Raw genomic sequence first — 27,084 nt, 5'->3', positions numbered from 1 at the left:
GTTTAAAGTCTGGCCGAAAAAATAAAGAAAAGATATAAGGGTGGAATGCGTACTGAAAACAAATGAAGTAAAAATGTTTGGATTATGAATAGTACTGCATGTAAAGAATGCAATCTTTAATCTAGGAGGATGCCTTAGGGAGTGGGTTTCCGCCTTGCTAGTGCTTCCAAATGCCCTGCGTATATTTGAAATAATTATTTAACCGGTAGCCTGGAAGCACAGTGATTAGCACTGCTGCCTCACAGCGCTGGGGCCCTGGGCTCAATTCCTTCCTGGGTTCAACCTGCATGTTCTCATGCGTTCCATTCCACAGTCCAAATCCATACTTCAGGTTAACTGGCTTCTGAGCAACTGACCCTGAGTGAGTGGCTGTATCCGTAATGGACTCCCAGCCGGGATGTACCCCGTCTTGTGCCCACTGCTTGTTAGGATGGGCTGCAACTCCCCTGCAACACGGTATTGGATGAAGTGGCCAGAAAATAGATGGATGGATATTCAATTAACTCCACTATAATGTCAACATGTAGACCGTTGTCACTCATTAAGAACTGAAACTCCACGTGTATGACCCATTCAGAACAAGATGTCTTTTACCTTCTGATAATGTAACTGTAATAGTTAAGATTAGGCTAATCTAAGTTGGGCAAGTTTAACATAAGAGGGGGAATCAAGAACTGTATATAATGGATTTCAAAAGAAACTACTCAGGTTTGTCTCCGTTTAAAACCCATGGCTCTGTATTTTAGCCCAAAAAAAAGGAATTTAGATGACTTTCTAAATGTGCTTGTCAGAGACACGAGGCCCTTGCCCTTGGCGAAAGATGAAGGTTTTGGGGCAGTGATTCAGACACTGTGTTCAGGATACCATCTCCCTGCAAATCACACTTCACAGCATGAATGGAAAGAAAAGGTGATGCGTGGTGCCAAAAGTTCAGAACCAGCATCCAGTTCTTTGACAGTACATTATTAACAGTTGAAGTCTAGACAAGCACTGCGACAGTAGCAGGTCACCCCAAGAAGTTTCTATGTTAAGTGCAAGCTTGCTTGAGGAGCAAAACACACCAGCCAAACTAGCTGAAAGGGCTAGAGAACTTCTGACACGTTTTGAGGTTCTCGCTAGCAAAGGACTGAGACTACAGTCCATGATAACTGTGCAAATACTGTAAGAGCTGTGAAAATGCTTCAGGACAGGCGCAGATACCTAACAGACACACCCTCCAACTGGAAATCACCCATGCAATGAAGAAACCCACCATCTGCAGAGCCACTGGATCAGCAAGCCATACAGATCAACAGCTCACAAAGAGTGAACCTCCGAGGGGCAAACTGAAACTGAAACAGCAGGACTGTTCCACAATTCCAAACAACTGCACTTGTCAAACGAATCAATGGTTAAAGGCATGCTCCGTTTCGATTATTCAAACAGAAATGAGTTTAGATAGAAAAGCCAAAGACCTAAATATTCGATAGGTCCAGCCCTTCAGTCCCACTGCAGGGTGTGTCTGCACAAAACCCCTGCTCTCACTGCAGCCCCAGCTGTCTCCGACTCCATCAGGACAGCTTTCACTTCCCCCAACACTCAGCTGTCACTACTGAACCGAAACTTTCTACACCAGCAGAGGAAAAAGAACCTGGCGATTGTGTTTAAGGCTTACGGGGGAAATATGTAAATACATATGTAATACAATGTTTTAGGGTTCAGGTAATTTGAAGTGCAATATATACACTGCTTGCAAAGTAACCTATATGTGCAGAATGCAGATTTTCATGTAACGACATAAAGACAACCCAATCGCTTACATAAAAAGTGCCTTTTATTATGGGAATTTTAGCGTGCTGGTACAAATCACATAAGCAAAAACAAAATAGTTCAGCAACAAAAACCCTCAAATACACAACAGCACTAGAAACTGCACAGCAAAACTGGATTAACCACAAAAAAGATTTATCAGACTGGAATACAGGTCAAAGCACAAAAAGTCAGTCTGGGGCAGAGTTTTAAAAGCAGTCACGGGCTCAGAGCACAGACAAACTGAGGGAAGGATTTCCTAAGCTTTGGTTCGCAGGCTGAAAGCGCACCATACCCCACAGTGTGTGACCTGCTCTTAGAGGAGGATAGCAGAGTAGCATGTGCTGAACACACAAAGTAGAAGAACACAGTGATGCCAGCTCTGTCTAAAAACTTGCCTGACTATCGCAAAACTGAAAATCCCACACTTTGTACCAAGTGCAACAAATCCTAAAGAGAACAAGGCCAGGCAATGCAGATATTTTTTTTACTAGTTCGGTTTTTCAATTGATTTGAAATGCCAGCGGTACTGAACGTTCTCTGCAATAATCCTATTATACAAAGAACCTACGGGGGTAGAGTCGCTCTTTCTTGGTTTGAATCAGAACTCAAATGCTGCAATTTGCAATGTTGTGGTCAATTTACCTTCAGTATCTCTTTTGCAAGTGTTCTAACAAATGTTTCCTCTTTTGTGCTAGAAGCTTAAACCACCAGGTACCTAACCAGCGTAATTACCTCTCACCCCCTTGTGAGATCAGCCAGGTTTGATATAGCAGAAGAAAATGCCCGCTTGGAATTCTTCACTCATTAAATGAGTACCCTATTCACCAAAGAAACCCTCATTACCACACAGCAGGGTGGGTCTATCAGAGAGGTATAATTACCCTTGTCCAAAACTGGAACCTTCTTCCTCCAAAACACCTTTTCAGCGGCGGAACAAAAAGGCAGCGCAGATCAGAAATCCAGGCAAACGTGTAAAACACTGACGAAAATCAAAAGAAATAAAAAAAGTGAAACTCCTCAAAAGCCAAATGCACCGTAAAATCAAAAAAAAAAGTGAAGGAGAATCTGCCGAAGAAATTGGTCTGAGAGAACCCCCACTCACGAGTGGGCGTGTAGGTGAGAATGAATGTCTGTCACACTGTAAACTGTGCTGGAACCACCCACACACAGGGGTTTCTTTCTCACTGGTGCAGCAGTGAACGTACGGAGCAGCTATAGACACAGACAAACACCATTATTTAACTCAACTCCCAAGGAAGGAAAAATTAAAACAATGGAGAGACCTTCAGGTCTAGATCTTTGCTTATCTGCAGCTGCACACCACAAAAGCAGACACAAACTCTGCTCTTTACCTTGTGCGCAACACACAAATAATTTACCACAACACACAAATCACAGCCTGGACGTTCAAAGTGTTTTAGAAAAGACCAAAAAAAAAAACATAAATACAGACAGAAGCTATGTAAAGACTAGAAGCTGTGATATTAGTACTAATTTATTGACGAGCGCTATAGAACAGCATATGTTTAATACATAAAATAGAACTTTGAAAAAAGAAAGGCACATAAAAAACTGACCATGTAAAACTGAATTATACAGCCATTACTTTAATAAAAAAAAGTTTAAATGAGATATAAAAATCTCAACAGTCACAGAGTCCGTGACGGATTAAAGCAGCGAGTTTGAGAGATGTGAGAAGGCTCTATTACCCACTTTGGGTGCAAATCAACTCCCAACAAATCATTTGTGGTATAATGCTAGATAAATTCTAGAAACACTATTATTACACCCTCCTAGCCAACGAGCAGGAAATTGCATTGTACAGATCTAACCCGTATCCAAAGCTATCACAGCACCCTTAAAACATTAGATAAAAAATAACGGTTCTCCGGTACAATACCAGGGAAAAATTAAAATAAAAAGGTACTTAAATAACTTTTTAAGTGCCATATAAAAGTTAGTAATATTAATGCATTGCCACAGCTTTCACAAAAGGGTGTAAGAAAACTTTACACCGATAGTTCCCCTTCATGACCCAAGTGGAATAAAAATCTGAAAACGAGCTGAATATTCGCATTACGAAGTTAAAAAGCAGGCAGCTCGCAATCCATTACGGGCTGTATTCTTGAAAGGATTTCATCAGGGCACATTCCCCTGCAGTTTTAAATCACAGGGCTGCTGTCTGAAGCAAGTCAGCACAGCGGTGCTTTCTCAATACTGTTCTTACGACTGCAGGGACACGTAGATAACCAGGCTCGTTTGTTTTTTTTCCCCCACCTGGAATGTTTTTTATAGTCGGTAGGAAATATCTATTAACCAATTAACGCATGAAACTGTACAGAGTTCGACGGTTTTTCTCCCGTGTTTGGGCTACCAGCTCCATATTTACAGTATCAAATATAAAACTTCTATGTGACCTCCGTGTACTATGAATCTTAATTCTGCATTTTTGAAAGGAAGCGCACCACCATCAAGGTAGTTACCCAGGCACCAAAAACTATATCTTTACCATGATATTAACTTTTCAGACCTCAAATTTAAAAAAAAAAACGCAAGATGTCCAAGGCGTTAACCATACTAAAACGATTAACTTGAAATCACACAGCTAAATGCTACTCTCTAATTGCAGTCTCCCAGGAAGCGCAGGCACGGTGTAAAGCAGCTAGCATGAGTATCAATTACAACTTACGACAAAAACTTTTATGCCACACTAAAATAGTCGCTCTGCCATCGCGTTAGAAGTTCCTCGGCTCACGGAGCAGCCGGAGCGACGCAAGTCTCTCGAAGACGTTTCGAGCCTCAGCTGTAGCACGGAAAGAAAAGTTTTCGAAACACTTCGAAAGATGGGGGGGGGGCTTGAACTTCCAGTTTACCCAATTCCGAGGCTGAATCCCGGGGAAGACGTGCGGTTTTTCCTGGCGATTCCGCGAGCAGCGCAGGCTAGGCTAGGCTAGGCTAGGCGGGGCTCCGGCTCTACGAAGTTTCCCAAAGCGGTGCGACCCAGCGGTCAGGCCCGGGAGGATCCCACTGCCGCCACCGGGGCTGGACGGGGGGGGCACGGCTCGCTCAGGCAGCCCACCAGCCCAGAACGAAGTCTACAGAATCCGACCCAAAGCCCGTAGGCAGAAAACCGCTTACAAATCCACGCAGCGCGCAAGTTAAAAAGCCCAGCATGTGGGGGGTAGAGGCAACACCCAAAGCGAAACAACACAAACTTTCCTACCTAAGCGTAACCCAGTCTTGTTTTCCTGGGAAATGGTGAGCGCTCAGGACAGAAATCCCATTCAGCGGGAGCGGAGCGCTGCGAAACCCGTCTGTAAGAGAGCCACCTCCCTCCGCTTCGGCCTTTCTCTGGAAACTTTTAGCTTGGTCCGGGCGGCCGTCTTCCTGTTGCGGAGGATCCCTGCAGCAGCTGACACCAACCTCGGCTCTGAGCCCGAGCTGGGAGTTCCTGTCTGCGACTCTCAGGGAGAAGTGGGACAGGAAACCCTCCGCCGCGGCGCTTTGCAGCGTCGTGCCGCTTGGGGGCGCTGCGGATTCAGGATGCCAGGGAACCACCAGAGGGCGATGAATAAACAACCCCCCCCCACCCTCAGCCCTGAGATTAAATGGGCTGGCCGGTATACGCCCAAGTCAAGTAACTGGCAAATCGTTAAAGTCTTTAAATAAATCCGGTTTTTAAGGATAAAATTGAATTTTAAAAAAATGAATCAAATCCCATTTTAAACCTAAATAAAACACACCCTATGAAGAGTAGTAATAACTATGAAATTATCAACCATATGATTCATTTCTTCAGGTCCTTCACTGCAGAGTTCCATTTGTTATTAATTCATTGTTATAAATTAATTTGTCTCCCCTCCACCACCACCAATGTGCAGCTTCACCTGGATGATGCAACAGCAACCATAGTGCACCAATATGGTGAGCACTCACCAGCTAACATTGGGGAGGAGAACAAGGTGATGGTGATTATTAGGAGGCCACGACTGGTAAAGACCAGGGGGAAATTTGGCCAGGACCCCAGGGTAACACACCCCTACTCTTTTCAAGAAACGCCCAGGGATTTTTAATGACAGCAGAGAGTCAAGATCCTCGGTTTTACGTCTCAGCCGAAGGACGGTGCCTTTTTACAATATAGAGTCCCCATCACTATACTGGGGCATTAGGACCCATACAGACCACAGGGTGAGCGCCCCCTACGGGCCCCTCTAATACCTGTTCCAGCAGCAACCTTAGTTTTTCCCAGGATGTCCGTTATCCAGGTCCTGACCATCTGTGAGCTGCAGGGTGACATAGCTGCTGCCTAATATGGTCAACAAAACACAGGATACCCTTCATATTCTCTCCCCCAATTTGGATTTTACAGATAACAAGAAAAAAATAAATGAGGGGAAGATTAACTCAAAGTTCTTTCTTGTCATAAAAACAAAAACAGGTGCAAGAATTTGACTCTTCAAAACAGTGCAGGTTTTATTAAGAGAGCAGAATTTATTGTGCAAACAAAAGTCTAATTCACTCTGCTATACAATCACTTTTGTAAATAGTGAATTATGAGCAAAAACAGCACATCTCAAAGACAGCAAAAAACTATATTTACATTTTCAGTACCCTGTTTTCTTATTGCCTTCAGTGTCTCAATATGAGCACCCGAGGTGAAGGGTATTTAAGATACTCCAGTAGCAACTGAGCACTTTTTTCTCCCAAGAGCACAAGAAACAGTAGCAAACGTCTGTCCTTGTTGCATTTGCTAAGCAGAAATAAAGTCAGAGGCCTGTTGTCGGAAAGGGCTTCCCTTGCACTTTGATGTTTGAAATCCAGATGGCCACGAAAGAAAAAATAAGCATTGTGAAAGAATGCCTTGCAGACATTCCATGATTCTTGAGGATCTGTAATGGCTCAAAGCGATGCAAGGAGCTTCACAGCTTTCTGTAGCTCATCCTCAACACTGCTCAAAGCCAGCCATCAGAGACAGAGCCAAGGACTCCACTGAAAAGAGGAGTGAGAAGAACCAAATTAGAGAACACAAAAATCATACAATGCTGTGCTTTTCTTAGCTCTTTTACCAATAAAAAGAATAAGTTGCAAACAAGAGGTGGCCTTGAGATCTATCTGTTTGATAGTTATTAGCAAATCAATCCAAAGATCTCATGCAGCCTTTTTTTGTCTTGGAAGAAGGGGCTTCAGCAACAGGGCTGGATAGAGCAGATACTCTAACAACCCTTAGTGCTTGCACATAGTGGAACTAACTAATGCTACAGCTGAAACCCTTTTCCATTACTTTTAATTATTTTGGTACAAACTGTTTTAATCACTGATACACTGCTTCTGTTTAAGACTAGAAGATGCTGTACCTGTCATTATCAGTGATCACATAATACAGTTGACAAAAACTAATTCAGAGACATCATACATTGCAGATAAAAACAATTTTAAACTTTTAATTGATAACTTTTGCCAGTTAATCACAAAGCAGAATATGACCAGTGAAACATCTGATTAACTTTGGCTCATTCACTCTTTACAAACAGCAGAAACTGAATTGCCAATAAAACATTTAATTCGCTTTCTGTATGACTCACAGTGTGGAAAGGAGCCCCTGCAGACAGCTTTGTTGAGTATAGTTACCAAGAACATGTGACAGTTCTTGAAATCTGACTCCATCTTATCAATAGACTCAATCCTAGAAATGCAAAGAGTTCCAAGATTAATTTGAAAAAAAAAGTATCAATGTTATATTAACAACTAAAGATTTCACTGCACATTTGTAGTTTCTCTGAAAAGGCTTCGTTAGAAAAAACACACATATACTGTATACACACTCATTTAAAACAAATGTGAAACAGTTTCTTATGGTTCTGATGTTCCAATGCATTTCTAAGCTAAATTAAATATAATTTGGAAAACCTTTCTTAGAGCAAAATACTTCCTGTCTAAAAATACCTCATAAATATCTGTATTTTAGCTCAGTAACTCAAACTCAATCATTTATTTCCGGCAAGTTTGACAACTATTTGCTTCTTTCACTGTTTGATCTTGGACAACCACCACCTTGCCTACAGTAGAATATCCTGGTGTTTTTAATTATAGAAAACACAGACAAATGTCCAGTTAACATGGTATTATTTACTGAGAAATCAAACCAATACATGCTTGCGTTTCATTAAGGGTTTTAATACTTACTTCCAGGCACCAAAGCCTGCCTGCCACCGATCTGAGAACATCAGGGCGAGATTCAGCACCTTCATTATTGCCTCCTTCACAAAACTAACCTGCAAAACGCATTGCCAAGCAAAAAAGTTTATTTTACTTTTTTTCTGAAAATTGTAGTCATTGCTACGTTTGTCTTTTGCTCCAACAATCATTTAACTATGGATTCTATAGTCCACCATTTCTGTGTTTTACATGTCACAATACAATAAGACACAAAGCAACATAAGACGGGTTGCAGATGAGAAGATACCACTCGGTAGTCAGTAGTTAACTCATGTAAGGATCTCATCCAGCCATTTCTTGAAAGAAGTCAGGATGTATGAAAAAGGCTTAAAGGGAAATTGCAGTCCCAATTTCTAAGACCGGTATTTAAATTATTAAATGTTATAGAACAATTTTACACATAAGCACAAAATAAGCACAAAATTGTGAACTTTGTGAAAGTACTGGAAGTCGCCATTTTATCACAAATCTCTGGTCTCACCAGGGGTAATAGCGAGAGTTCACAAGTATTGTGACGTGATGTGGCCCTTCTTGCTCACTAGTCACCATAATGACTGATGTAATGCGATGTACGAGTGAATGAGTACAAGTTGTGACGGGGACATTTCACTGCAGAAATGTTCCAACCTGATCTGCATGCAGAGTTAACAAGTAAGTAGTATTTGTCAGCAAAACCGTCTCAAAGTCAAGAGCAATATTTCTATTGGACTAAAAGTGATTTATTCACAAGCCTGCTCGTGTACAAAGTAATAGGGGTCACTTCAGTTCACCGGAAGTTTTGTTGCCTTGTCCTGAATCGCAGAACATGGTGATGCGCATACCTGGAAAATTCAGCTATTTTGTGAAGTAAATTGGAGGTTTTACTCATTATTGTATACATTTTTCTTTCATTTTGGTTTGAAATGCACTCATCAATGCCGATTCTTTATTAACCCCAAATATAATAATAGCATTGAAGTTCTCATTAAACTACTTGGGATAGGTAGCTTATCCTACAATGCTACAACCCATTGGATAAAGACATGCCTCCTGTTCTTGTTTTTAAAAACACTTCCATATAGTTTCTACTTGTCCCCTCTAGTTTGTGGTTCAGTGTTCATTCTTGAGAAACCTGCTGGGTTGAGGTTGTCAGGGTCTTTGAGGATTTTGAACACTGAAAAGGTTCAGTTCCTTCAGCCTGTCTGTGTAAAGATGTTGTTTTGAGTCCAGGGGTGTATCAGGTTGCTTTTCTCGGGACAGACTCCAGTACAACCATAGGTTTACCTACAGTATATATGGAAAAGTACAGTTCAAGAGCAATATGGACAAGTGGAGAACATGCATCTGAATTACACCTCCTCTTTCATAAAAAGCACAGTAGACTTCAAGGAAATTCAGTGTCCCTTAGTAGTTGTGAGTTAACAGAGTGCAAGACCTACCTTCTCTCGGAGAAGACAGCGGTCGTGAATGGTGGAGAGGTATCTGTAATGGATTTTAATCAGCTGGTCCAAGTCTTTAGCCTCTTCCACTTGGTGCTGAAACTCTAAGCCTGTGCTGTGCAAAATCTGACAGAAAGAATATACTGCTGTTTAAAACATACAGAAAGTATTTTAATACTCCTGCACCTAAACAGGAACAATAAGATGCTGGCTCAAACTTAAGTATCAGTTGTTCTCCTGTTTGTTACTTGACAAAAACGTCCCCTTTTGTGGGGTTAAGGTGTTCCATACATTCCACCACTGAGCTGTTAAAGCGTGTCTTTACACCCAAAGGCTAGACAAAAGACTACTGAAAATCAGAGCACAAAAATCATCTGTAATGAAGGCCAAGAGTCTTTGTGCCACAGTTAACATTAACATGGTCAACATGGTCTCTGCATTCCATGAAACTGTAGCTCTTGTTATTTGGCAGGCCCAAGCAAACCCAGTGGGAAATGTTCTGCTTCTCCAATCACTGCTGGTTCTCCTGTAAGGTACTGTGTGTTGGCTCCTGTGCTTGCAGTGTGGTGAATGATGAATGGTTCTAATGGGCGGTGAGCATTTCAGATGGTCTAGTTTCTTCCTATTTTCTTCCCAGGGTGATACGGCAGTGAGTGTCATGAAGCCAAAAACTCAAAAACCATCAATTTCAAAATGGGCAAGTATAATGGTTACTGTATCGTATAGCGTGCAGTAATCCTTTTGTTGAGGCCCTTACACTCAAATGGCCTTCCTTGCAGTTTAATCATTTTAAATCCAACTATTAAACCTGTGTGTTATTCTATACAAGGACTCACCCTGGTCATTATGTAGTTGTGCAAGCTGTTGACAAAATGCATAAGTTTGACTCGGAGAAGAAACATCCTGTGAATCTGCTGCTTTACTGGTTGGTTGGCAGCACCATCATCAAATACATTTCCTTCAGGTCGTTTGGTAGCTGCTGTCAATTCTGTTGAGAAATGTAACAAAGAATACTTGAACACTAAAAGTTGCTCTATTTCAGAATTAGAAGGCCTTCATACAATTCAAAAACATACATAATTTTTATACAGTATTTTTACTTTATGACTATACATTCCATCAGCTCATTTATATTTAATGGAAGGGTCTAAGTTTATACACACCATTGAATCGCAGTGTATCCAGGCTATACTTTGCCCACTTTATCTGTAACAGGAGAAGGAATACTTGGTTGTAGATTTTCTGACATTCCAAACTGATCACAATGTCCACAGGCCAAGGGACCTAGGAAGAAAGAGGAGAAGACACAGGTTTTCACAAATTTCTGCTGAAACTTTGACCAAGATAATAACAGGCTTCTTAATCATGACAGAAAAAAATATTACCTTATAGCTCAAAGTGAGACCATCCAAATTATTTACTGGCTGTTTCTTCCTGGCCGGATCAATTGTTTCTAATAATATGGACAACCTGCAAAAGAAAGGAAATGAAGAGTAAACTAAACTAAGTAAACTATAAATTTATGTCATCTTTATAAATATCAGGATTTTGAAGCATTTAACTGTTCTAAGGGAAAATTAATCTTACATTTGTATTACGTGGTTTCTTGTGTACAAAACACAAAACTACATTTATAAAATTGCTTATCCCCTATATTATATAAATTGTTATCTCTTAAGTAAAAAATTACATTTGTTGTTTCAAATAAATTATATCCTATGCAATTACATTTTGTGATGAACCCAACAGTTTCCTAGAGGACCAAAGATCTTTAAATACAGTGCCTTGCAAAAGTATTCTGACTTTTACACAGCTGGCACATCTGGAAAAAAACACCCATCTGTGAGGTTCCAAGCAAAGACTTTACCACAAAGACTGAAAAGCCGACTCGGAACAAAGTCCTTGAAAGCACAGATAAGGAGAAGGCTACAAACAGATATCAGTGTCTCTATAGTACATACCCCTGTGAGCACTGTCTACTCAATTAGAAACAGAAAGTGTACTGTACCTCTCAAGCACTGAGAAGCCGGGAAAACAGGAAACTGATTAACGATGCCAATGGCAACTTTGCAAGAATTATAGAGTGACGGAGATGGGAAAAAAGTCAACTTCCACAAAGATAACCTCTATAGCAAAGCAGCAAACCATCTCAGATCCTTCCTGGAGTTTGCAACAAAGCTTTCAAGTGATACTTCAAACGTGTGGCTAACGATTTTGTGATCGGACAGGACAAATTGGAAACTTTTAGTCTACAACACCTGTCAACAACATATCTACTGTCAAGCATGATGGTGGCAGCATTATGTTAATGGACTGGTTCTTATCAACAGGAACTTGTCAAGACCTGCCCATTAACAATCCCCAAGCAACTTAAGAAAGCTTCAGCAAATCTGTCCAGAAGAATGGGCATGAGTTGTACCAAGCCAGTGTGCAAAGTTGGTAGAGAATTACCCCAAAAGACATGCAGATGGATGTACTTGCATCCAAAGGAGCTTCCACCAAGTATCAGGGTCATGGGTGTGAATACTTATGCGAACAAAATATTTCACTTTTTCCTTTTAATTTTAAAAATTTACTGTAACTTAACTTACCGTTAGTGGTCTTCAGTCCCAGGATTCAGATCTTTTTTTTTTAAATGTGAATGCATCATTTTCTAATTTAACTAAATAAGAAAATATAGGAAAGATCTGAATATTTTTTGCAAGGCACGGTATATTCTTAACATCATGTACTTCTTAAGGAAAATCGAAAATCTGTGTTTTGAATACAGCATATCTACCCAACTAGAAAATAAAATGAATAAAATATATTCAGGGGTTCACAATGAAACACTTTTTAAGCTAGGGGTGGTATACCTGCTCTCAATAGCAAACCACTGTTATTCTAAAAATGTCAAAGCAATACACAACCTAAAAGTTAAGATTTAATCATAAAAACAATGTTTCTAACAAAGGAAGGAACAAGTAAAAATTTAGAACCACAATTGAGAATTTAGAACTAAACGATTTTAAGAAAGTTTAAGAAAAAGGTATCCAAAACCGGAATACAGGAATACCAAGAAATGGTGTTCTCTAGATGACCACTAGAGGTCAGAGCTCTTTTTAATAAACCTGTAAAGCCACAGATCATGAAACTGCAGAGGGCACAAGCGCTGTACAAATTCAGTAGAACAGAAGGTATTAGTTAAAGCATACTAAGGAAAGTAACAACCAAGGAAATTAGGACATATCTCAGCTACTTCAAACCTTAAAAATGATTATTTTATTATAGGGTACAATAATACAAAACTGTCCTCCAAAGAAGATAGAAGCCACACTTTTCTGTTCCTTACTTTGCTTCCCTTTTTAAAGCTAACATACAGCAACTTTTTCTTTGCATGTCAATGTGAGGTTCCTAACACAGTACCTAGTGCTGTCCTCTGGGTAGCGCTGTCCCACCGCCTCCTGCAGCTGTACGTTGAGGAAGGACAGTTGCTGCCAGCTCTCCTTCTCCAGCACCTTATCAAAGATGGCCGTGTAGAAATCATACATGGTATCACCAGCCTCCAGCAGGAAGTAGTTCCTCATGGCCTGCAGGTATTCGACCAGTCTGTGTACCAGGGGAATGACAGTGTGTAAGGACTTGATAATATCAGACAGCACATTTACTCCTGCTCGCAACTTGCACAGACGAAGCTATATAGTGAATTGTAGGTGTGAACACTGGATACCAGTGTGGGATTACAATTGCAGCTACTTTGAGTGCCTTCAGTGTGAGCATTACACTGACTTAAGCACTGCTAAAGACTGGTAAAAAGTCACACATCTGAGTGATTTACCTCACCAAGGCATGGATATCATTACAGAGCAAGAAAGCAGTCCTATACCTGTCCTGAAAATGAAACATTTTCCACTGCCCAGATAAAAGAAGACTTTAAAACACTAAAAAACATGGAATTATAAACAATGTTTTCTGAAAGTAAAATGGTTTTGGTCTCTAACGAGCCTGTAAGCCATATCTTTTAACATCTTACACAAAAAAAGGTGCGAATTCCAAATCCCACCCACCTGTAATCTTTCTTCAGCGTTTTCATCAGGTTGCCACAGCACTCAATGTACCTCTTCTCAATGTGAGGGTAGAGGCAGGACCTCAGAGTCAGCTCGAAGGTCTGACAGGTCACAGACTCTGAAGAACGGTCCATAACGACGTCGCCACCTGCAAACTTCTCGTGGAAGTCATTCTGTTCCAGGTATAACCTAGACCAGGAAGGAGAGTGGAGACCCAGTCAGATCACCTCAGAGTTTTACACCATCCGGCTGAGATTCGCGGCTGTTCCCTTAGTCTGAAAAGCTGGAGAAGGTTTAGATTCAGTGGACAAAGCCCACAGTTTATTCACTTAAAAGTCATTCTCCAAAAAATAAACACAACAACACCACCTAAAGCAACAATCTTCAGTTTGCTAGGCACTGTAATTTGGAATACCTTAGTCAGGATAACACCAGTCCAGGATAATCTTAAACAATAAATTAAACCAAGAATGTTAAAAGCTCTAAACAGGACGAACAAAATACCAAATATGACATAAGAACAACAACAAATGAACCAGCCAAACACTGAATAATTCAGTAGGTTTGATATTGTATTTTGATTTATTCTAACATTTAATAATTAAATTGAATTAAGGTTTTTGTCACAGGAAGAAATGGTGTTACGAATAATATTTTAACTACGTCAGTTGAAACTTTAATAAAAAGTTTTGCACGGTTAAGATCAGCCTTGGGTTTGGGTTTACATGTAGTCTTACACTTAGACTTCCATTATTGTTAAGAGTAATAAAAATAATAGTTTGAGGAACACGGAGGAACGATCTTCCCTCTAAATTCTGTTGTGTAATTTTTGTATTAAGTCTATGAATATCCAGAGTCAAGCCCTTATAAAATATGAAGGTAAACAATCATAACTCAAAACTGTTTAACTTAACCTTTTAAAATCCAATCATCTCAATAATTAAATATTTAATAGCAATGATTACCTTTACATTCCCAGGACAAACCAAACTCTAAATTGTTTTCTAGCTTTCAGTACAGTTAAAAATAATGTTGTGAAAGAGAACCAATATTATTTTATAAAAATCTAATACAAAATGACATTTGGCCCTTAACTTTGTTCATAATTTCACATAACACGATTTCAGTGTTTCATGTTTCATCTAAACTTTAATCCGATTCTCACATTTCCCTTCACATTATTTAAGCTCACCTGGCAAAGTTAATAGCTAGCAGAGGGTCATGTATGTCTTCGAGCTCCAGGTGTCTAGCTACTATAGACTGCATCTTGATGAGGCTCCTCTTGGTGGCCAGCTGTTCAGTCACCGTGTCTGTGGGCGACTCTTCTCCACAGCATAGGCGCGACTGCACCGACTCCAGAAAGAGGGTGTATATACTTTTCCTCTCTGCATCTGGAGAAGGAGAAGCACCTCTTTAGTCTACCAGACCAGATCTGAAGTTTCTTAGCAGCCAATGGAACAACAACAGCATTCACCTCCTGCAGCGTTTCACTGCTGGGAACAGTCACATACACAATTAGGGGACAGCATGGAGAACAAGCCTGGGGGGTCATGAGTTTAATACTCCAATGCTGGCACTTATCAATCCAAATATATAAACGGAAAAATGGTTTCAGACCACCATGGGTTATTCTGCAATGTACTGGTATCTCATTCCATAGGTGTAGGGAGTTAAACTCTTATTGTCCTTTAAGGTATAGAAAACAGTCAAGTTACAGCCCTAACAGTCAAATAGGCTTAAAGGATTGCAGTAAATACAGTCTGAAACGTTTGCAGCCCACTGAAAGGCAAAAATGGCATGAATACTTCTCCGACACAGCACTTCTTAAGTTTTATCCAGCTTTTTTTTTTTGTCAAGCATTGAAGGACATTTTTGGCGTTGTGGTTGAGCTATTTTAAAGCCGAGGACACCAGTTCTGAACAAATTCTCACATACCGAGAATGTGTCCCTTCAGTGTCGAAACAATCACCGACACCGACGAAGCGGCGCGTCTCACCTCGCGACGAGCTCTCCCGCCGGCCGTCCTCCTCGCAGTGCAGGTTCCTGAGGAGCTGCATGGACTTGCCCGCCATGATGATCTGCTTGAGCACGGGCTTGAGAAAGGAAACCATGGTGTGCTGCTTGCTGGCGGAGGACGCGGCCGGGTCACTGGCCGAGCTCCCGCTGGCCGCGTCACTCAGCTTCTCCTCGTTCTCCACCGTCTCCGACACGCTGTACAAGGTGTAGGTGGCGTACCAGAAATCCCTGTGGTCGACGGGGACGTCTTTGTTCCTGGGCGAGATGACGCCAAGACATGGTGAAGCCCTGTCCAAACACGGAGTCTAATCCTTCAACTCCAGCCTGTGGGGTTGGATCTGTGTGTTTGAAAGGGCTCAGTCTACATTTGCTTTGTGCGTGCTAAAAGGGGGAGACGGATACTCATTGTGTGGAATATTTACATGGAGAGCATGTGACATTTCGGATAATGGATAACCACTGGATGGAAATCTCTATATAGGTTCTACTCCATATGCAGAGTCTATCTCCTAAATATGACATTTATGGTAACTTGAGAGACATGGTTTGAAGAAAAAATGCTGCTTGCAAATGCATGGGTACAGGAAAATGCACTTCTGTGTGTTTGGTCTCTAGAAATTACCTTCTTCATAGCTAATTAAAACTTATTTTAAACCTTCGCTGAGCTGCAACATCTTGCCACCCTGTAGACCCAAGGGTTTTTTTATTTGCCGATTTAACTTATATGCAGGAAATATAGTCAACCAATATTGAAAACAGATTGAAATCTTATATTTAATAAAGTGTTGATGGGGTTTATATCACACACTTCCTCTGACCAAGACAGACCATTTATTTTATTATGCCAGCAGCCCTATCACCCTGCAACTCACAACTGGCAGCCCCACTGAAGCTCAGCAGGTGTGAGCCTGGTCAGAACCTGGATGGGAGACCTCCTGGGAAAAACTAAGGTTGCTGCTGGAAGAGGTGTTAGTGGGGCCAGTAGGTGGCGCTCACCCTGCGGTCCATTTGGGTCCTAATGCCCCAGTATAGTGACGGGGACACTATACTGCAAAAAAGACGCCGTTCTTCGGATGTGACGTAAAACCGAGGTCATTAAAAATCCCAGGGCATTTCTCGAAAAGAGTGGGGGTGTTACCCCGGCGTCCTGGCCAACTTTCCTTACCAATCATGGCCTCCTAATAATCCCCATCTATGAACTGGCTTCATCACTCTGCTCTCCTCCCCACTGATGTGTGGGGTGAGAGTACTGGAGCACTATAGCTGCAGTCGCATCATCCAGGTGGATGCTGCACTTTGGTGGTGGTAGAGGGGAGTCCTCATTACCTTTAAAGCACTTTGAGTGGAGTGTCCACAAAAGCGCTATATAAGTGTAAGCAATTATTATTATTAACTTAGAATTGAAACTCTTACACTCAAGGATTAAAAACCAAAATCCACCACCAAAATCAAAATCAACCATTTTTTGTAGGTGGATTCACTTTGCTAAATAAAATCAGTCTTAATTCTTCACACACTTGGTACTCGCTGAGAGGGTTTGTTTGTTTTTCGTCATGTCCTATTTTTTACAGTATGTACAGAAATAGTCCCTGTACATACTGCTATGTACTAATCCCCAAAGAGATAAAGAATACATGCGATACTGTACTTGCCTGATATAATATCTTACTTCTGCCGGAAATGTGGTATTGACTGTGAAACAAAACCAATCACCTAAGTGCCTCCTTTGTAAAATACTATGGAAGTATATATATAAGATCATTTCAACTGATCCTCTCCACATATCATATTTTGCCATTCGTTAAGTTACGTTAGGAGCTTAATGACATTCTTATGCCGGTTGACTATTTATGTTGAACATTATGTTCCTCTATTTGTTTTCAAATTTTTTAAGCACTTTTAAGAAAAAAACAGAGGAAGGCTAAAAACTCAGCAATACCTAATTTGGGGGACAAAAATAATGGAGATATGTGCAATAGCCTTCTCTTTTACCCCTCTGCCTCTCTAACATGAATTCATGATCTCCTTCTGAACATCCAGTAGTAGTTAGTGCCTGTAAACACCCATTGTGTTGCCCCATTGTCTTTGCTCTCTCCTCCCCAAAATATTGATGCATACACAAACTTGTAAACTTCAGTTTAACATATACAACTAACACAAACATTTAACGCTATAATTTACCTTTCGATTGTATGGTGACGTCTGGTTATCTTTGTCTATCTGTATGAAGGTTCTGGACACTAAAGTGTTTTATAATCATGCATGCCTCCAGAAAGCATGAACAAGCAACCTGAAAAAAAGGCAAATGCAAAACAATACACCTGCCAGTCTCGGCCAACAGGCTGCCTACTGTACCTCTGGATGATGAATTCCTTGGCTGGGTCAAAGAGGTGGCCGTGGACGATCCACTCGTCTACAATCTCCAAGTACGGTCTCACCGTTTCCACCCACAGAGAAAAAAGGAGGGCGACCTAAGGCAGAAAGACATTTAAGAATAAGAAATGAGACAGCACTGCATACAAAAATCGATGTGGGTAGCTGCGGCAGCATGCATAGGCTGCAAAGGAACAAGTAATAGGGTTAGTCCATGCTGAAAAAAACAAGAAAGAAAACACAACATTTCGGCCGTGGAACCTTCATGACACACCTGACACACCTGAAGAAGGCTCCACGGCCGAAATGTTTTGTTTTCTTTCTTCTCCTTCCAGCATGGAATAAACCTATTACTTGTTCCTATACAAAAATTGATACATTTATCATGGTAACTCAAATTTAGACTTTGAATTACCATTATGGCTTTTGTAGCACAGTGGACATTTTTCTGAGCCGAAAATCAACTTATCGCCACTCTAGCTCAGACTTCGCCTCTCAGACAGCTGTATGGGCACTGGCATGCAATAATATTAGTAGTAGCAGTAGCAGTAGCAGTAGCAGTAGCAGTATCATAGCCGACAGGTGCTCCCCTTAATAGATACAGGTATATTAGATGCCTGTGTGGATGTTCAGCGTTTGTCTCAGAACCTTGTCCAGCATCATGGCTGAGGCTCAAATGTCTTTTCTCTGGTTCGTAAGAAAAGGAGAAAAGCCCCGTCTTCCAAGGAACTCAGACACCTCTCAGACAACCCCTCGCCAGCCTTTCCTCTCCAAGAATAGATATCGACCCGAGTCAGACCGCTGGACAAGAGCTTTATCTTACGAAATGCTCTTCGGGAGACGACACTCACGGCCTGCTCCGAAGCCTCGCCGATGCTGTCGTACTCGATGATGGACTTGTAGAGTGTGTTGAGCAGGTGGGAAGCTCGCACCACGTTCGGAGTGCCAGGGGGCACCTCGGCAACCCCCGTGCAGAAGACTTTGTGCAGGACTTTGAGCTGGGCCAGGCGTGGGGTGAGCTGCTCCAGCACGGCAGACAGCGTGACGCTTTCGTCTAGGAGTGAGGAACAACACGACGGATACAACTGGGCACGAAGGCAGCGCAGGCGGCGTCACCCAGAAATCTTTCATCAAGACATCGTGTATTCGATGATGAAAGAATATTACAGAGTTAGAAAGCACAGAATTAGCCATACTTCTCCAAAGCAGATTACTGCTGGTTCTGCATAACTGTCAAGTTGTATATTTCATAAAGTTTGCATTTCGACTATATTAGGCATAACAAACATCACATCTAAGTGTGAGAACAAAGCTAGTTTTTTTTATCTGACACCCTCAGATGGAGATTTACATATCTCTTGCTGTTATTCTGATCTTATTCTACGTACTAGGTTTTAGAAATGGGGATGCTTTTTATAGAACCTTTTGTCTGACTATGAGGTATTCTGCATGTCAATGTCAAAAGTGAAGAATTAATTTTGGTAACTATTAGATTTTTCTTCCATGCAGAACAAATCATAAAAGAACAATAACAAAAAAAGAACAGTTAAGCAAATGGTATAAAAAAGGAAAGAGACAAGAGTCAAACCCAAACTGACAAAGATCTCTGCTTCGCTATTATGCCAGAAAGGTGTAAAGAAAATTACAATTATTAGATACATTACAATTTAAGTGTAAATTCAAAAAAGGTCAGGTTTTTTCAGAGAGCTAGAAATCATTTCACAGGCCCTGGGAAAAAAATGAAATCAAAGCACTGCTCACAGACAAATTATTCACCTTTCACAAGGATGCATCTCTCAATAGCGGTGAGCTCCTCTTTGAAGCTGATGAAGAATTTGTAGAGAGACCAAACAAAGGCCTGATAGGTCCTGAATGGAGGTTCAGAAGCTTTTTTGGACAAAGTGCTTGTCCCAGGAGGAGCAGGCTCTGTGTTGTAGCCTGTCACTTCATCAATAAACTTCTGCAGGCGAAACACCGCCTGTCCGTAGGCTGCTATGTGCTCCAAGACAGATCGCAAGCAGTTCTGTGAATTAGGAAAAGAGTTCATAGTGGAAAACATTAAGGCAGTCTCATCAATCAAACTCCCTGCTAGGTTTTGAGCTCATTTTAAACAAAACAGTAAGAATGCAGCTCATACAGCTACCATATTTACATGACCCAGATAATATTGCACTACAGAATGAATGATTTGGGATGCAAATTTTAGTTTGAATGCGCTGTGTTACAAATACATTCACCGGGGTGTCTCAAACCTCCTCTAATCAAATTAAAACTGAACCAAAATCACAAAACTTACATTTGTCAAATGAGTGACTACAACATCATTCCTCACAGTTACTTTGCCTTCATGCTGCTGAAATATGAAGAGCTTTTTCACTCCAGAGAGAAGCCTGGAACAAAAGGAAAACTACTTCAATTATTTCCAATTGACGAACTTCAGAAACTGTGCCGGATGACACTCCTGTAGAGCAGGCCATGGATATTTTTAATGATTTATTCACCCTGAAAGAACATTACCTTGTTTTGTCTGACTATGAGGTATTCTGCATCAAAGAATATAACATTTCTAAAAAGAAAGATAATGTCAAAAGTGAAGAAGTACATTAGAGATTATACTCTAGTCTTACCAGTTTAACAACTAGCTTTCTAAATGCAGTCTCATATAGGGTATATATGAAACATTCATTTTGATTAGCTCCTTATACAATGGAGTGCACAATGTCACAGCTAATCTTTCCATCTTACCACAGAGTTTCTCGTATCACTTGAGTTTCAGTGACAAATACTTTCTCTTCAGGAAGGTACAATGGATCCGTGTTGTACAAGTGCTGGTCCCTGGGCAGAAAAAAAATCCAGAATAGACAGTTATTTTCTCAATGTATATAAGCATAATTAGACATAGTTAAGATCAAGGGTCAGGGTTAAAGGTCAGATGAACCATACTACACAGCGAAGACAACTTTTTGACTCTACAGGGCAGAATTATCCGCTGTAGGGGGAGAGGCGATGCGCATGCGTGGAGTCCACAAGCGTCTGGGATCAAATCCCAGCAGGAGTAGGGGGCTCACTCCTCACATACACATAGGAGATATGGCCAGTTCCTTTGGAATGAACTTCCTTTTTCCGCCTAGAGCTAATTCTTCTTTGTGAGGAAGGACCGCAAAGTGGACGCCCCTCAGGGGTGGACACGGTGAAGGCAAGGCATTTCCACATTGCTTGTGGTTCGAATTCCTGTCAGGACTTGCCTGTCTGATCATCAGATCGCTCACCTCCCCTGCTGCTACTTAATTCACAAATTCACTGAAATCAAATTCCATTTAGTTTAATGGCACTCCGGCATCATGCATCATCTCAGATCCACCATGAAATACGCTTTTTCCAAGCACAGGCTCTGCTGATGTTATTCTCATTCTCACTCTACACAGGGTGCGAATAAGCACTAACTGTACAATAACTACAGCAGAGTTTTACTTTACTGCAAAGCACCTTGAGATGTGTTGTAAAAGGTGCTACTGTATATAAAGAACAGTGCCTACAAAAAACAAGGATATTTAAGAACATAGCAGTGGTTACAAACAAGAGGAGGCCCTTCGGCCCATATACCCCAATTAGTAGTTAGAAGCTAACTGATTTGACCTCATCCGGCTGTTTCTTAAAGGAAGCCAGGGCATGACCTTTGAAATGGGACAAATATTTTAATATAAATTTAAGATTAGAGTGTCAGTGTTTAACTGTGCTGTTTATGGAGTAATTCCCAGAATATGTTATCTAAGCTATGCAGCTCCAGTGTCACCAAACTGCCTCGAGGTCTGTTAAGGTACAATAAGAAGTGACTTTGCAAAAGCAACAGTAACTGATTTACTGTACTCCTAACAACGAGATATTATTTTAACAATATCAAAATGAGTATTAGAGCTGGACGAAAACCACTTCAGCCTACAACACACCAGTATGTCAAGTACCACATGAGGCTGTGCTTTTGTGCTAAAAAGAGTAAGAAAGCTTTAGGAGTTTGTCTATTTCGTGGGGCTGCCCCAGCGATGCATTGTTTTGGATACATAGCTCAATAAAAGCTGAATCTATGCCAGACAGTTTCCTGCTCCTCTCTTGAAACATTTTCAACAACATAGCTTGCTCCTACAGCCCTTTGCCTCCAGTTCTTAGTTTTAAATGTAATTTCCAGTTGAATATTTCTGAAGGGCTTGCCCCAAACGGCAAACTATGCTGAGCTCTGAGGAGACTTTGACATTCTCTTACCAGACGTTGAGGAGATTGGAGTGCAAGTGCAGGCTGTGAGTGAAGTGTGGAGCCTGGGCGACCCAATACTGTGTCACTACATGCTGTTCCAGCCACACTCGAGCATCCTGCTCACCTACTGCGATCAACAGAACAAGCATTAAACAAATGTTTGCATCATCACATTAGTTTATTATACTCTAAGAGCCTAGTCTTTTCTCACCGCCTCCCAAAAGAATGACAAGAAGAATTAGTGTTCATCACCATCTTCTCTGCATCCACTCTATTTTTCATTCATTGGAGGTTAGTCATCTGAATCATTTCTAAGCTGCAGCTTAGATCAGCAATCACCGTCTGGTGGATTTTGAAGTGCAATATTGAGATCTCTCTAAACGTGGTCTCACTTCATTTCTCCCTGAAGAGCCTCAGCCAAAATAAACAGCCAAGCTTCAGATAGACTCTAACTCGGCACCTCCGCTCAGCCTGAATCAACTGGCATTCTGTGCAGGATACAAATGGACACTTCATACTGACATCGGCCACAATATTCATGCAGACTAAGCAAATGCTTTCCACAGTAAGCACAGCGACATAGTAGTACATTAAACAAAAATCAATCAGGACCATAAAAGGCATAGTGACAGTGGTTTTAATCAAATATTTTGAAAGGAATAAAAACATTTCAAAGCAAACGTTTCAAAAGACAAACATGGGATTTGAAGAGCACATAGAAACCGCAAAACAGAAAAAGAAAACAGTACTGGAAAATGTCCAGATGCTACATTAATGTATACATCAGGTGCCAGCAAATCACTATTATTCCTTCCATCTATAGACCTTGACAAGACTACCTCTAATGACATTCTCATCCATGTGAAAGCAAGTAATACTATCAAATAGCACAGACAAATAATTATGTGATATTTGACCTATTTTGCGTGAGAATGACTAATAACTAACCTTTCCAGGAAACCTGGACAGTCTTCTTGGAGTGATCCTGATCATCCAAGGGTGTTTTGTCCACCTGGATCCCAGAATCCTCTCTGCTGAGGGGCTGCTGGCTGTCTTCATCCTCACTCTCCTCCTCGGACCACACCTGTAAGAAAACAGCTCAGTGTCTATTTCAGGCTCCATCCTTTACCTTCTTAACACATTTTTAAGAAATAACACTGGTGAAGTTGAAGTGTGTGCCATGACCGCAGCATTGTTTCTGACACCAGAAACCGAGAAGGTGATCGTTTGAGCTGTTATCTCTTTGGGTTAAATCTCTTTTTGGGGATAAGCATTTTTTTAGATCCACTTTGACATTTAGTCCTGGGTTTATTTGGATTTTGAAAAAAGGAGCTCCTAGAAAGAGATACTTCTCGCAAAGGAAATGTACCTTGGACTGTTAAAAAACTTAATACTTAGAAAACTGAATGTTAGAAAAAAGTTTAAATGAATTGTAAACACTTTTTATTAACCATGTACTTTCAATGCATGGGGAACAACCCACTCTGTAACATTTGACTGAATAAAAATTAGTAAAGCAGAAGTGTGTTTTTGTCAATTATTTATATAGACTAAAGTCCCAGTCTGTTAAGGAATAGAACATGAGTAATATTGGAAGACAAAGAAACTCAGCTTCATCATACAAAAATAAAATATTACATACTGTAATACATTCATAGTTCATAAATATTTCTTTATAGCCTGCAGTGTTTTTCTATCTTTAAAATAGTCTTGTGCGTCTTCAAGAGATTTAGCTTTGAATTTTGCAGGCAGTTTTGACTTCTTCTTTTTGATACCAGCCTACAAGTCAACCCACCGAATCTCAATGGGATTGAAGTCTAGGGAAAGAGGTGGCAGGACTATAGAATAAAATCTTTTTTTTTTGCAGAAATTCCTGCATTAAAATGAAACCTAACTTTAATTCTTGCCTTTCATGAAAAATAATTGGAAATTATTGAAAGTATTTTCTTTGTACCTTTTAACAGCATAAATACTTTTGACATTAGCTGAAGCTTGATCGGTTTGAGAAACATTCCTATAAGTTCTGCAAGAAAGTATTTTCAGTAATGAATAGTGCAAGCCAGCTATTGAATAAGGCAGTAAGGATTTAAGAAAACTAGTATCCTTTCACTTACAGGAGTGTCTGGAAAAGGGCCCATGTCAATATCTTCTCCTTCCATCAAATATTTACCCCAGTCAAAATTGTCTTCTTTTTCTTGAAAAAATAAAATAAATTCGAATGTTTTATCAAAAATCAGAAAGCAATATGAAACAGAAAATGTGAAAATGAAATAGCAGCTCTGACATTTGACAGATCTTAAGGTTTATTTCAAACAACTGGGAGTGCAGATTAAAGATTCAGAAGATTTTATTTCTTCAGGAGAATGCTCACTCTGTAAATGGTAATATGAAGCCACAGGAGAGTTCATGAAATGTATCCCAGAGATTAACGTATTTTTTAACACACGCTATGTCCAAAGTAACTTACATTTGTACGGCTGGGGATTTCACTGAAGTGATCTGAAATTCCATGCTCAAGCGCACAAAAGCAGCTGACCTTTCAACCCAAAACATTGCAGTAAGGAGTCCATAACCATAATCACTACTCCACACTGCTGCCTGGAGATGGGTACTATCTCCATCCAAAGTTTTTAAAAATTCAAAACTGGCATGCATTTCAAACAAACATTTAAATCCTGAATATTGGAATCAGGAGCTCCAAATTATTCAAAGATTTTTGGAATTAGTTGCGCTTTTGGTACTGCTGTTTAAAACAAAACCTTCATTGTCAGAACAATGAATCTTACAGGAGGTGTTCTTATTATGTAAATGTTACCGTTGTTTACTTTGCTGTGCATCTCAGAAGAGCCTCTGTTATTGTTAGTGCTCATAGTTCCCCCAGACAAACAAACAACTCCAAAAAGTCTAGGTAATATGCTGAGTCAGAATGAGACAGCATGCTTTGGGGAAATCAATTAGTGACATGCAGATGATAAATGTACTGTATTATTTGTGCACACTTCTTCATTGTAATGGCTCATGGGAATTTGTCTCTCAAAGGTGTGTATTAGGATAGTCAAAATGCCAAATCTAAGATACAGCAACTAAGACTATCATAGAAAGCACCATATTCACAGGTGTTAGATTAACATTTGGCACAGAATTAAACTGACGACTCAATTATTGCAACATTCTGCCAGATGAATAACACCTATCATGTTTTATAGAGTTAATTGTGTGCTGATGCTTCATCTTTATTCCAGTAGTATACTGGGTATTAAGATATATTATTACGGAAAATACAGAGATAATAAAAAGGCCACAAAACACAAAGTTTGTGTTGTGTGAACACCAGTTACTCATTGTGGCTATGTTAATGTCCATTAACTTACCAGCATCCTTCAGCCGTGGCCTCTCAGTGTAATCTGTGTTGGAAGGAGAATCAGAAAGATAGAGTAGGAGAGCTAGGATACTGTGATGGGTTTCTGTCTGCAAAAAAAAAAGAGAAAAAATGCTTTTTTAATTTTCTTGTTTTTAGTTTAGCGCATTTCAACAACGTTTTAGGGTTCTCAAATGTAAGTCAAACAGATACAAACATTCCTTTGTTCCACTTTCCATTAAAGCTGTCAATGCAAATGGCAAGGATAAACATTGTTTTATCGTTACAATCCACTTGTGTGCAACATGTTTTGTAATGTTATATATGTTATATGTTATTATGTGTTATAAATGTGCAATAGAGTGATGCTCAATTTTGTTGTTGTTGATGTCCACAAACAAATTCCCTCAATGGACAATAAATCTTATCACATCTTAAATCTTAAATCTTAGAAACAAGCTGTTTAGTTCACAAGATGTATAACAATCTATCACTTTTGTTCCTTCTGTGTTTGGAAGATGTGCATTCAGAAATTCTTCAGTCAGTCGTTTCCAGCTTGTAGCTTTGCTCAGATCTGAGTGAATTATTAGCTTTTCATGGATTCTGAAACAAAAAGGAAAAAAGTGTCACATTCTTGTAGGCGCTTTGTCTTGATCTTCAGAATCTCCTCAGAAAGAAGAATATTTAATCTGCTTGATCGACTGAACTTACCCACTGATTGTACGCTGCACCTTGTGACTGTTGACATCTAAGTATCGATGGAACCTGCAAATTTAAACACATAACAATGCTTTTGTCAGTGTCTTGGTTCATATATGGCAAAAGAACTACAACTCAATGTGAAGACGGATCTTTTAGTCCCTCTCACAAACGTACTGTCAGTGACAAAGCCAGCCTTTGAGAATGAAGACTGCAGCAAATACATTCCTCTGCCATGTGAATTCAGGCCCGAGCCTTGGGATCACTCATGAAACCCTCACCTGAAATTGGTCCAGGCAAACTTTAATGCCATCTGGAAATTCTGGTCTTCTTCATCCTGTATCCCACTGATGAGCTTTATTAGCCTCTTCGTATCGATTTCCAAATCTTTTTCAAATTTCGTCCAGTGAGCCATTGTGATGCTAAGTAAGGGACCTCCGGTGCCAGTTTCTATAGTTATAGACTATACTATACAGACTATATATACTACTCTACTGTAAACGTTAGGCACGATCATCCGGACTCTCTCGTATGTGTGGTCAAAGTATGCAGAAGGGATAGGCTTTGAGTTGAGCACAACCAATACAGCTTAAAACCATAAACTACATGAGACGATACATCCAACTCGAAATTATTGCTTACAATAAATACGAGTACGAACTGTGTTCAATCACACTATCAGAAATCGCTTGTTTTTGCTTTGCGTAGCTTAGATGTACAGCATCCTTCGCTTAAAAGCATGCAACAGTTAAATATCCCGATATCGGCTATAAACGATTTGTTCTTATTTAACTGTTTATTTTTAATTATGTATCATACAAAGGCTACTTCTCTGTTGAATACAGAATTGTTTTGACTCCGCCATCACTGCTGTGTACAGCGGCTCCTACCAACCGAACCTCCCTCCTCTGTGTTTCTG

General features: G+C 40.3%; 2 protein-coding genes across 3 annotated transcripts in view; both read right to left on the bottom strand.

The window, feature by feature from the left end:
• cyfip1 (cytoplasmic FMR1 interacting protein 1) overlaps positions 1–5,261 on the bottom strand; it is a 64,396-nt gene extending 59,135 nt beyond the window's left edge. The window contains exon 1 of the mRNA XM_069179067.1: positions 5,015–5,261. The gene's annotated coding sequence lies outside the window, so the exon portion shown is untranslated. The remainder of the gene's footprint in view (positions 1–5,014) is intronic.
• Positions 5,262–6,238: 977 nt separating this feature from the next.
• On the bottom strand, positions 6,239–27,084 carry tubgcp5 (tubulin gamma complex component 5). 2 transcript variants are annotated; one of them, XM_006639137.3, is made up of 23 exons: positions 26,447–27,084; positions 26,178–26,231; positions 25,961–26,069; positions 25,480–25,576; positions 24,223–24,302; positions 23,057–23,192; positions 22,118–22,235; positions 20,606–20,695; positions 20,157–20,250; positions 19,637–19,883; positions 18,712–18,914; positions 17,843–17,958; positions 15,468–15,742; positions 14,664–14,862; positions 13,472–13,660; positions 12,831–13,013; positions 10,811–10,895; positions 10,589–10,709; positions 10,262–10,413; positions 9,426–9,551; positions 7,975–8,063; positions 7,374–7,474; positions 6,239–6,780 (listed from the first exon to the last, which is right to left on the bottom strand). In XM_006639137.3, exons 1-23 carry the CDS (start codon positions 26,578–26,580, stop codon positions 6,734–6,736), a joined length of 3,045 nt encoding a protein of 1,014 aa, XP_006639200.2. In that variant the 5' UTR covers positions 26,581–27,084; the 3' UTR covers positions 6,239–6,733. The 2 variants fall into 2 exon arrangements, with proteins under 2 accessions (XP_006639200.2, XP_015219964.2); XM_015364478.2 differs by having other exon boundaries at positions 22,118–22,232.

Source organism: Lepisosteus oculatus, chromosome 15, assembly GCF_040954835.1.
Source record: "Lepisosteus oculatus isolate fLepOcu1 chromosome 15, fLepOcu1.hap2, whole genome shotgun sequence".
Classification (NCBI taxonomy): Eukaryota; Metazoa; Chordata; class Actinopteri; order Semionotiformes; family Lepisosteidae; genus Lepisosteus; species Lepisosteus oculatus.
Note: the sequence above shows the minus strand (reverse complement) of the source record. Positions and strands in the feature narration are given on the sequence as shown.